At 45.9% G+C, this 12,474-nt stretch overlaps 1 protein-coding gene across 1 annotated transcript in view; it reads right to left on the bottom strand.

Annotated features, from left to right (window-relative positions):
* Positions 1 to 2,410: 2,410 nt before the first annotated feature.
* The window catches only part of TTC9 (tetratricopeptide repeat domain 9), a 28,811-nt gene continuing 18,747 nt past the window's right edge, over positions 2,411 to 12,474 (bottom strand). Inside the window, exons 2-3 of the mRNA XM_039552907.1 lie at positions 9,085 to 9,267; positions 2,411 to 3,564 (exon numbers count right to left, since the gene is read on the bottom strand). Of these exons, the coding sequence (XP_039408841.1) occupies positions 3,485 to 3,564; positions 9,085 to 9,267 (263 nt within the window). The 3' untranslated portion in view covers positions 2,411 to 3,484. The remainder of the gene's footprint in view (positions 3,565 to 9,084; positions 9,268 to 12,474) is intronic.

Here is a 12,474-nt window from a genome sequence, read left to right as displayed (position 1 = left end):
TCAAACTCAGTGTCACTGCACGAAACAGTCCTCAACTCTGTTTTCTCTTTGGTGGCTTCCTTCTTCCAGCCTCTGGTGTGTGTCACTGCTTACAGGTGCTCTGGCTGTCAGTGTATGTAAGGACAACAGTTTTCTGAAGAAAATAGGTTGTTGTGTAGCACCCGAAGGCTCTCTGAGATCTTTTTCTTATGCACATTCAAAACCTTCCCTCTCCCCCACCTTCTGCAGTGCTCCTGGAGGGAAAGATGCTGAAAACTGAGGAGACTGGAGTCTGCTGTGCCCTTTTTGTATTAATATATACATGGCACTGATGCAGTGACAGTACGTTAGTGAAGCCATTGTGAGGGCTAAAATTGTTCCCAGACAAAATGACAGTCATGGCCCTACATCTCCAGTGGCTGGAGAATGCCCTTTCTCTTACATTAAGGTCATGAGTAACAAGCCTGTCTCTGCTGGCCTGAGCTTTCCTGGGGCAGAGACTGTTTGCATGGGTGGTGTCCTCTTCTCGTGCATTGCCTGCAGGATGAATCCTCATTTCATTCCTAGTGAACAGACACATGTGGCTGTGGGATGAACTGTCATGAGCAATATGAAGAAGGGGAGAGTCACCTCTATTTGAATTTTTTGTGCTGTGATATATTTAGGATATAAAGGACTGCATGCGCCTGAGAACCAGAACCTTATTAACTCTGTCTTTTATGCAGTACTAGGTACACCTTACATGCACCCAAGCACACCTCTGCCGAACCTTATTTTCTGGTCTGGTTAACAGCCACTTACAGAATTTCCCTCATTTGTCCTCCCTGTCTTTAAATCGTCTTCCTAGCAGCTGTAGTTCCATTTATCACTTAGATATCTGCAGTGATGGGCAGGGGTGCTTCCTATTTCTGACCCAGCTGTGTGAACCAAGGGCCATCTGAAGAAGGTGACTATGCTGCCTCCAGCAGCTCTTTCCTTTACAGCAGCCGCACACTGTGTTCCCAATTTTGGGAAGCAGCTGCTCTCTACCACCCACCTGAGGAACATTCTGGTGCCATCCCAGCTGATCTAAGTTTTACACAATTGAGGTAGGTCTGCCTTATTTCAGAGACTTATATGTGACTTTTAGATGGTCTCTTCCCCAGCCCCAATGTGAGCTGGATGTGTTCCTGTACTAAAGAATATGACTGAAGTTTTTTCAGAGACAATTACAGAGATTTCATAAAATCACAGAATCATAAATATCCTGAGCTGGAAGGCACCCACAAAGATCATCAAGTCCAACTCCTGGCCCTGCACAGGGACACCCCAAGAGACACAGCAGGTACCTGAGAACATTGTCCAAACACTTCTTAAACTCTGTCAGGATGGTGCTGTCACCACTTCCCTGTTCCAGTTGAGCCTGTTCCAGTGTTCAACCACCCTCTCTGGGTGAAGAACCTTTTCCTAATATCCAACTTAAACCTCTCCTGGCACAGCTTCATGCTGTTGCCTTGGGTCCTGTCACTGGTCACCAGAGAAAAGAGATCAGTGCCTGCCTCTCTCCTTCCTCTCGTGAGGATGTTGAAGACTACAGTGAGGTCTCCCCGCAGTCTCCTCTACTCCAGGCTGAACAGACAAAGTGACCTCAACTACTCCTTACAGAGCTTCCCCTCAAGGCCCTTCACCATCTTTGTAGCTGTCCTTTGGACACTTTCTTAGAGCTTTTTATCTTTTTTTTTATTGTGGCACCCAAAACTGCCCCCAGCACTCGAGGTGAGGTTATCCCAGTGCAGAGCAGAGTGGGACGATCCCCTCCCTTGCCTGGCTGACGATGCTGTGCCCAATGCCCCCCAGGACATGGCTGGCCCTCCTGGCTGCCAGGGCACACTGTTGGCTTATATTCAATTTGCCTTTTCTCTTGATGTTTCTCTAACAACTCTCTTAAATTTTGGCTGGAGAAAAATGTGGCTAGATACCACAGCTGGAATGTGGGATGCCATAGCCAACTGTCTGTAGATACCATGTCTGCTGGGACCAAAGCACACAGCACTTGGCCAAACTTTTGTCTGTTCAGCTGTTTCAGTTTCTGTGTTTCAGCTGACGGCCAAGTGAAGTAACTCTGGCTACACTCACTTGACACTGACCACCATGGGATGAGACTATACATATATATCCTGCATCTGGGAACATGTCCCTGTGGGCCGCTGCTGGGGCAAGTCACACTGAGAATGTGTTTGTGGCACTTACTGATCCCATTACTGGCAGTTTCAGAAAGGACCTTTGAGCCAAGGAGACAGAGCTCTTAGAAAAGGTCACACTGCTGGAGAAGGTCTAAACAGGCCCTCTGGGCTGCCAAAATAGGCTCCAAAGCTGTTGGTCCTGCCCTGTTGTCAGCACCACACTCTCCTACAAAAGAAAAAAACAGGACACAGGAAGCACCAACACAAGGTGGGAGAATCAAGACCTCAATCCAATGTACTAATAATACTTAGCACTGAACATCACTGTACTGTTACTTACAAACATTAACTAATACATCCTCACAACACCCCTGCGAGGTAGGGAAGTATTATTATCCCTAGTGTACAGATAGGGAAACCGAGGCACCGAGAGGCTAAGTGACTTGCCCAAGATCACACAGCAAGGCATTGGCAGAGCCAAGGTAAGCAAAGAGACATCCCTTGTTCCCCACTCCATGCTGCCCCCCTACTAGATAATGTTGTCTGTCTGGACACAGGGAACCCAAGAGGCTCCTTTGAAAAGCAATGCCTGGACTTGTTGCCTATGAATAATTTTTATTTGCCTTTAATGAATTATTTCACAGTTTTTCCCTCACACTGTACACCATGCTTTCACAGTCCGTTCAGCGCTCTGTGGTAGCCCACAGCCTTCTCCTCTGGCACTGGGACAGCTCTGCAGGGGGTACATAGGGTGCTCTGTGCTTTCATCAAGAGGATGTTTAGAAACAGTTTTCATTGACATTAGACTGGGAGCATGTGAGCTCTCACTGGAGACCAATAACACACACTGGAGAAGCAGGCAGAGGAAACTGATGGTAAAAAGGCATTTGCTGTGCCTTGTGGAATGACCAGCGGCTCTCTTGGTTTCTTAGCTCTTCAAGCTCCAGTGATCACTCAGAGCAGAAACCCTCTATCTCCAGCTTGCCTGGTCAGGAAGTCGTTGTTCTGGGGGTTGCTTCCCTAATAGGTAATAGGCAGTCAGTTCAGGACCAGACAGGTCCTCCAGCATTGCCTACTCCAGGTGTGTGACACTGTCTGGGAACAAGGCTGGCTGTAGTTGTTGTGCTCTTTTGCCACGGGGAAGGGGTATTACCATAGTTGGCAAGCAGCCATATCCAGCGTCCAAGTGTCTTTCATTTCAAAACTGGTATTCAATGAAGAGCAAGGGTGAGTGGATGGATGAGGAGATGAGGATGAGGCAGAGCAAACGGGAAAATCCATCAAATGAGCTTCTAGGAAGGAAATGTTCCCCCTTGGGCACTTCAGCTGAAGTGGCTTCATTTTCACAAGGTTTCCTTCTCTCTCTGGGAACATCTGCTGAGCTTCATCTCTGTCAGCTGGATGTATCGTATGACATTGGTATCTGCAGGGAAAGAACACACACACAGGTATGGTGGTTACACAACTCCCTGTGGCAGACAGAGAGAATGCACCTCCATCCCTAGTACATCACAGAGGAGCAGCACGGTTCCAGTGCTGTGTTCTGGAACAGCATCATTTGGAAGGGGCTCCAAACCAAACCAGGAATCTCTGGTTTTGGAGAGCCTGGTCTGAGTTGCACTCACCATCCCTGTTGCTCAGTCTTGCCTCAGCTAGTTTTTACTTCGTCTCTGATTACTCTTGGTCAGCACAGTTGAACTCACACAGCTGAAACTATCCAGGTCATCCTTGCCTGTACTTGTGGAACGACACCTCCACTGGCTTCTCTTCCTGCAGTGCCTGCATGCAAACCCCTGCAGGCATTTTGTGTACAGTTATGCTCTGCCTTTTCACTCTCCTACTCTATTTACTGTCTATTCCACTCTTTTCACGCTTTTCGATGATGAGTAGAATTGGGAAGAGCATCCTTCACACTGTCTTTGTACCCTTTCTTCCCTTAAAGTTTCTGCTTGGATGTCCTTCCACCATGACACACTATCTGCAGTTTTGTCATATGCTATATGCTGCATACTGCCTTGTCTGTCCTGTCTAATGAAGTTCCTAGGGGCACAGAACCACTGATTCATCCTAGTAGACCTCTGTGATATTCCAGCATTGTGCAGGTGGTAAACTGAGCCTTCTTTTTCCTTCCAGAATTTCAGAGCATCAACCCACCACACACACTATGCTTCATCTCCTGGCCTCAGCCCTAAGGGAACCTGTTCACCCTGAATCACAGGTTGATCTAAATGAGTATGTGTCTCCAGACAGAGCTAATGATTGTGCAGTCATGGTCAATCCTCTTTTAAATCATGTTGATTTCTATCATGAGGGTAGCTTCACACACACATGGCACCCACAAAGTTGCAAAAGCCATGTAGTACCAGAAGCAAGCAAGTAAAAACATAGCCACTTTCACTTCTGTATTGATTGAAAAATGGTTCTTTGCTCAGAGCCTTGCTCTAACAGCCAGCCAGGGCCAGCTTGTGTGGATACAAAAATGCTGTTAGCAAGAAATTTTCCTGCTTCTTTCTAAGCCTGTGAGATACTTTTCTCTCTCATGAAGATATTAGCAGAGTTCTATAAACTATGAACACCTGCGACCTTGTAGAACTATGTTTATAGTACAGTAGAAAAATATTTTTACAATGAATGTTTTAGAATTCTAGCCGATCACCCCAGGGGGTGGCTGATCCTTTGACCAATTAGACTATGAAGAAAAAAGTCTATAAAAGAGTTTGTAAAATAATTAAATAAATCAATCTTGCTGCACAATTCCTGCCTGCTGGATCTCTCTCCTCTCCTCCCTACGGCTGCGGGATACAGTAATAAGCTTGGTCCACTGAAGTTATTAGATCCTCAGAAACCAATCGGAAATGCAATGCAATCCAATCAGAGGGCAATCTCGCCTCCTCCTCATCCAAACTGCAATGTGTTCCACACCAGCTAGGGAAATGAGAAGTGCTTCAGCTTTCAAAGTGATGAACAAATTACTAGCAACATGTCCAGCACTAGTGAGTGTGAGTACTGCACCCCCCAAAGCAGTTGAGGGTGCAAAGCTTCCTTTAAAGATGAGGATGTCTCTGTTGTGCCCTCTGCCAGTGCTGAATCAGTGCGAGACGGATCAGTTTCCTGCTACCCAGAGCTATCCACAAACATGCCATGTGGCATCTGTGGGCTGTGGCCATGCTGTTGTGACTTCTCAAGTTATCTCTGGTGAGGTGGGTCTCCCTGCTGAGTGTTCTGCAGGTTCAGTTGCATTATCGTAGGCACTCCAGAGGGTGGGATTTGATGACTAAGTTACTTGACCTGTTTGGGACATTTTTCATGAGTTAAGAAGTTCTGCCGTTGCTTCTGTCAAGCAAGATGCACCAGCATCCTCGGCTGTTTATGCATTCACATTTCTTACCAGCCCAGCAAATTTTAAAACAGCTTTTTAAAAAACAGAATTATTTAAGTTGTGCAGCCTCCTGTAATGAAGAAATTCAGTTGAGGGGGTAGCCCTGAATTTTAGGCTTAAAATAAAATTGGTGCAGGTGGCTGACTCACTCCCAGCAGTGTAAAGGCAGGGCACTCAGCCTGAGCAGAGTCTTGCTGTTCTGCCTTCACTGTGACCTCTGCTCTGTGCCCGCCTAGGCTCTGATGGGCTGTGCTCATCCCTGCCACTGAGGTGCATGCTTACAGTGCCTGCTTGGTGCAGGTAAGAAGGGATAACTGCATGGGCATGTCAGGAAATCCACCTGCCTGAGCCCGCAGGGACTCAGCACCTCACTGAGGGGGCAGAGGTGGGCTCATAATTCGGAAAGGAAAGGCTGCCAGCCCCCTTTGGCTTTTGGGTAAGGTAGTGGCTGCTAATGGCACAGCTTCCCTCACCTGGGAGATTTCCACATGCCTAGGAAGCCAGGGGCAAAATAATATGTATGTAACCTGATAGAGGGTGGGAGACACTCCCATTGCAAGCTACTTATAAATCTCTTAGGCTGGCTTTGGCACGTTTTGCTGTCTTTGTGAGGACCATTATTTTACCAAGGAAAAATAATGAGAGCAGCTCTCTGTTTACAGGAGTAGAGCCCTGTCAAGTTTTTTCTACCTAATGGTATTGCACCATACTAGCTCTGCCTTCAGAAATATTTCAAAGCTGTGTGTAAATGTTAATGAGAAGACTCTCATCTCTCAGTGGAGAAGAAATTATCCCCTTCGGCTGATGTGGAAATAAAAAGTAAGAACAACACAGATGACGGGTCAGACCCATGCAAAGAGGTACCAGTAGAGCTGCAATGGGAACATGTTTCCTGGCTCTTAGGACTGTGCCTGTGTCCCTGTGCGGAGTGGCCTAATGCCATATTAAAGATAATTTCTGCTTCCCCTGTAGCTTCAGAGCCCAGTTGCTTATCTGCTGTTTAGACATCGTGGCCTGGGTTTTGTTCCCAGGACTTCTGAGTCACAGGGGTGCAGGAAGGCAGTGCCTGAGTGCAGCCATGAGCCTGCCCCACACAGCACAAAAACCATCTGGTCTGGGCAGCCCACAGGATGTCTGAACGTGGGTTCCCAGCACAGGGACACCAGGGACCACTGCTTGACATTACCAGGCCATTGCCAGCTGATGGTCTGGTCTCAATCCCAGTCGGTCCCTGCCCTGACAATGCAGCCCCAGTAGGAGAGGGCTGAACAAGACTTTGCTGCAAGGTGTCTGTTTGGCTGCCCATTGCTGCACCAACCTCTGGACACAGAGCCATGGAGGGCTCCATGCATGCTTTACACGACTTAACAGCAGCTGCCTTCTCCCTCAGTAAGAGGGTTATACAACTATCTTGTGTTATTTCCATCTGCTTTTGTGATTTTTTTTGGAGGTGGCACAGGAAATCAGGCCAAATCCAACCTTCCTTCACCCTGGGCAGATAGTGAATAGCCATAAGGGATCTGCTGTGCTGCCACCCCTTTAGAACACTAAACCCCTTTGCTAACTAATTCCTCTTTACCATTCAAAATCTCTCCCACCAAAGAGAATAACTGCCAGTGATTTGTGCCAAAACCATTCCTTATTAGAAAAAAAAAGAACACACAGAACATGACTGCAATAATAACCAGTGAGCCTGGTGAAACCTCAGATGAAAGAAAACAATCACACTTTGCAGATGGAGACATTGAAAGTCGAGACACTGACTTATTCCAGGTCACATAATAATTCTTGATAGTGTTACTTGATTCCTATTTCTGCATTTTAACAGTGACATCCTTTCTTACTGTACATATTCTTTCCCCCTGAATGCCCTTCAAGTTTTCCATAATCATAAATAAAACAGTGGAACAACAGCCTTGAATGGTCTACAAATAACAGGAAAGAGTCTCTGATGCAAAGCTGAAGGCCAGAACTGGATTTTGTATACATTAAGGGCCTTTAGGGACACTTTCTGGTATGTTTTTGTAGCAAGTGGTATTTGAAGTTGTTGCTGTTGAATAAATTAGTATTTATTTCAAGAAGCAATCAGGAATACCAAATAAATAGTATCACAAGGAGGGGGGTGGTAAGGGAGCACAGAAACACATATTTTAAAAATGGAAGCTAAGTGGTTCAGCTAAAAGAAATTTTTCACATCTGAGCCTAGTCAAAACTTCAAGGTTAGGATAACTTATTTTCCACTGACTATTTTTCTCTTGCATATGCTTCTCCATTTCCTAGTTCTGGCAAGGGCTGAAAGCAGAAGGGCACAGTGTAAACTAAAATAGGCTACACTGAGCTTTTAAACACATTTGCTCTGGGAGTGTGGGGTGCACAGCTGTGCTGTCAGACTGCCTGGAGCCCATGGCCAAGCAGAGCAGATGGGATCAAGCACCCTTAGGGGAAGTGGAAGAGGAAGGAGATCCCAGCACACTCCCAAGCACATCCTCCCTGATGGTCCTCCAGGACACAGACACTGCAGGAGCCCTGCAGGGCCAATGCCTGTAGGACATCAAGCACAGTCAGCTCCAACAGCCTCCCTTCCCTCCTCTAGTTCAATGAACATCAGCTCCACCATGCTCCGCCGGGACCCAGGCTTGCTCCTGTTTTACACCCAGTTCTCACTCTTTCCTCTCAGATTCATCTGAAGAGCTGCTCTGTAGCAGATTTTCTTTGCACGTGGCTTTCATTTTACTTTCTTGAGATCCTTTGAGTTCTACAAAATTCCTTTCTGTTTAACACCACAGTGTTGTTTTATCTCCCTATTATTTCTGAAAAATAAAAGCACCATCTCTGCCTCACCCTGATCTCTGGCCTTTCACCTTTCATCTCTTTCACCACCTCCACAGCTCTTTCACCTGCCTTCTGAGGCTGGGCAGTTTAGCATGAAGATGGTTGCTCTGGCAAGGCTAAGTTGTTTGGATGTATAATTTCATTGCTGTCCCCAAATGAACTGTATGGTTTTGACAGATGGATGACAGATACTTAACAAGCAATTGGCTGATTTCACAGCAAAAGTTGAAGCATCCTGATGAATGCTTTGTGGGTAAATGTCTGTCTCCTTGATCAAAGCAGAATACTAACCCTTTACTGAGATGGTGGAAGGCTATTGAGGATGACAGATAGTTTCCTGGCATTGCTAAGGGGAAAAAGCTTTTTCTCAGAGAGTCAGAAAATGTAATGTTTGGAGTACACTCCTTCCCCATCCTGCTTTCCTCTTCAAAAATAAGTTAGGGAGGGAAAGAGAGGCAGAATCCCCTCCACACTGACAGCACTCCAGCAATACTGTCATCTTCCAGGTCATGCTGCAGCCTTGGCAGCGGTTAATCTTTGGGCACTGCAACCTTGCTGCAGTACCCACAAGTGCTTGAAGGGGAGTCCAGCAAAGGACACACAGTGAGTCATGCTCATTCCTGTGGAAATCAAGACAATCAAGTCAGGGACAGAAATAAAAAAAAAAAAGTCATGGAAAAAAATACAAAAGCACTCAGTGCCAAGCCACATCCCTGCCCCCCTTCCCCATACCTGTCGGCTGGCGGGATCTTGCCTCTTTCAGGTAGTAGAGGGCCTTGTTGAAGTCACCCAGGTGATAAAATGCCACTCCTGATCGATAGAGCGCCTTGAAGTTCTCGCCTTCCTTCTGCAGCACTTTGAGGCAGTACTCCTTGACCCGCTCATAATTCACCAGCTCAGCCTGGAGCAGGCAGGCTGCAGGGCATGGGGATGACAGTAGACAGACAGACAGGAGAACATTAGTGCTGGATTTCCCCCTGCTCCCTGCAATCTGCACGGGAGAAGAGAGCAGCTTAGGTGAGGGAAATGACTCAGCCTCGTGATTCAGAAAGGGTGCAGTCATATGGATTGTTTGCCAAACCCAATTGTTCGCAATTTAAATACTAATGCTTCTATTTTTGGCATTGCAAAGCAAAGGGATTGTCTTTACTCTGGGGAGACACACAGGCCCACGAAACACTGGGGGAGAGGGAGAACATAAACACCCCTCCACAACTCTGGAATGCCACACAGTCTACTGGCAGTGGCTGGCTTCATTTGTAATGAAATCGCTTCTTGGACTGAGGGCTGGAGCTCTGAAAAGTACTAAAAGGCAGACTAACAGTTATCCAACAAGGAAAAAGGGGGATAAATTGGATCAGATTTGGTATTTGGCTTAATCCAAGGCTCTTAGGTTTAAAAAGAATATGTAATTGCCTTTTATCCAGGAGATCCTGTATGGAGTTTTGCTGTAGGAAACAACAAGGGGCTCTGCCCTGTTGGAATGTGCTGTCAGCAAACCAGAGACACCTGGAGCTGTAGTACAGGGAACAAATGTGCTATGCTGCCTGCTTCCTGAAAAGCACTGCAATACAATTTCATTCCCAGAGGTGAGTTCTGCCAACTTCCTAAAGGAAAAGGCAAACAGTAAATAACATGTTGAGGGTTCTGTGTGCTGAAGGACAATTGTTACATAAATCTCTGGGAGCTGAAGAAAATTCCCATTGTGAGTTTCCCACAACTAGGAGTGAAATAAAGGGGAAAGGGGAAGATCCCCAAGCCATGCTTTACAGCCATGCTCATGGCTTTCTGTCATGCTTACTCCAGTGGGCTAAACTTCATACAGGTGACCTGGGCATTAGGAATGGCTTGGAGACCACCAACAAGAATAGGACATGGTGCAGTCACAGTCTCTGAGGAAATAAGTTGGGCTGCAACACAAGCCCATCTAGTGCTGCAATCCAAGGCAACTTTGGGAATGACACAATTTGGGGAAGGAAGGCAGAATGCCACTACAAGGATCAGTTCAGAGGCTGGCAGCATCTAGTGCCAGGGCATGGAGAGAAATTTCCCATAGCAGGTGGTGTTACTCAGTGTGTCTCTGGCAAGGAGGAGACTCAGTACTCCTGGAAACCCAAGTCATCACAGGTCAGGTGTCACCAATGAACAGCCAGACTTCATTTTTTGCATGGTAACTGCAGCTGAGAGGATATGGTGCTGGATCGGGAATATGATGCAGTTCTTCATCCCCTTTCCCCACACCCCTAGAGTAAGCCCTACAACCCTCTCTGTATCACACTTTACTTCATGAGAAGGAGATTGGCTAGGTGACCTCCAGAGATTCCTTCCAATCTAAATTAGTTCAAATTCATGATCACTTAATGTGGACAGAATATATTTCTAACCCAAGTACACCTTCAAAGCTTAAATAGCTTACTGGGAACAATCACAAACAGGCTTTTACCATCAGAGCACTGATGCTAGAAATGTATTGAACAAGGACTGCAGAACTAGTCCCACTGCTTGTACATTGTTTAAGTGACACAACCATTACCAATTAGAGCTTTGTCCCATTTGCTTTAATAATGGAAGGTCAATATATTCTAACAGCTCCTGCCATTAATGTGCATAGGTATTTTGAAAGATTCTGATAATTTGCTATTTGACTCCCAGTTAAAAAACACGTATGTTTCTAAAACCTTAATGGCATTTCCTTATCCAGAGTTAGTCCTTTCCTATTTGTCACACATTGATTTTTCTCACTCTGTTTCTAATGGAGCTTGAAATGACTGTGCCTTGTTTTTCTTTATTTTTAAAAGCTATTGAAAAGATGGCTGTGTAAATTTACTGCTGGCTTCACTGCCCTGGAAACAGGATTGCTTTGTTTATCTGCTGACCAGTAGCATGTACAGCAGTGGCAGTAGCTTTCTGCACGCTGCCAATCTGAGCCAGCCTTTCACGTTCTGTGGAACTGCCTTTCAGAGCAACTAGGGGGTGGATTTCAGTCTCTCTGTTCATTTGCTACTTGGTATTTCCAGTGAAAGTCACAGAAATTACTCTGGAAAAATGACAGGCAGTCTGTTCATGTGTATTAACTCAGTAATTCCATACGGGACTTGCTTCATGTATTGGTTTAAAAGAAAAGAAAAACTCTCCCACATCCTGCTAATTCATTAAATCCAAATGGGTTTCCAGATATCCAGCTGGGTTCTTTCTATGACTCATACTCACAGTAAAGCTTCTGCAGGGCATCCCCGCTAACCGTGCATGCACGTGGCGGGGAGAAGTCAGCACCACATGGCCAGCAGGAGAGATGTGTGTTTATCTGAACAAACTGAGCAGATGGATGTGCAGGAAGCAGTTCTGCTGGAAGAGTTGGCCATTTGGAGACCCAGTGTTGGAAGCGGCTGTTGGAAATGAACCTGGAGGGAGTATCTCCCTTATAAATATTTAGACATGCGTGCTTCCAGTTCTTGGTGGCCTGAAATTATCTAAATCGACTGTGATCCAATGAAAATATTGAGGCTGTAAGTAATTCAGCTTTCAGAAATGGAAGAGACATGGAATCTTTGTACTTCTTACCTAATTCAGTAAGGTAAGAGGATTGTTTTGAAGGGGACAATTGTTTTGAGGAGAGAATTGTTGTATGGGCAGAATTGTTTTGAAAACGTGTTTTCCTAAACAGATGTGCAACTCTGGCTGGCAGTGTGTGTTTACCACATCAAACACCTTATCACTCTCCTTCTATGTTCATAATAGGCCCCCAGTGAATCCCTCTGAGGAACAGAGCTCACCCAGAAAGACCAAATCTAGGGGTTTATCCCTAGATCATCCTCCTGCCTTCTTGAAACTGGATGGGCTTGATCCTGCACAGCACCAGCTCTAGTGACTCTCTGATGATTAGAAGGGTGCCCTTTACTTGCAGATGCAAACTATAGTTGCCCATTCCCTGCAGGTCTCGTTGTCATTGTAATACAGCATCTGGTGATTACATCTCCCCCACTGAGAAATGTTGCTTGCCCTGCTTCCAGCAGCATGCAATGGTTATCCATCGTATTTGGTTATCGTTCTCAATTTGGCAGCTGATTTATTGTGTCAGCTTAAGCAATAAGTAATTCTTAACTTTTAAGCCCATGTATGTCT

Source organism: Corvus cornix, chromosome 5 (genome assembly GCF_000738735.6).
Source record: "Corvus cornix cornix isolate S_Up_H32 chromosome 5, ASM73873v5, whole genome shotgun sequence".
Taxonomy (NCBI): Eukaryota; Metazoa; Chordata; class Aves; order Passeriformes; family Corvidae; genus Corvus; species Corvus cornix.
The sequence above is the reverse complement of the archived record's forward strand: the minus strand, read 5'-3'. Positions and strand labels throughout refer to the sequence as shown.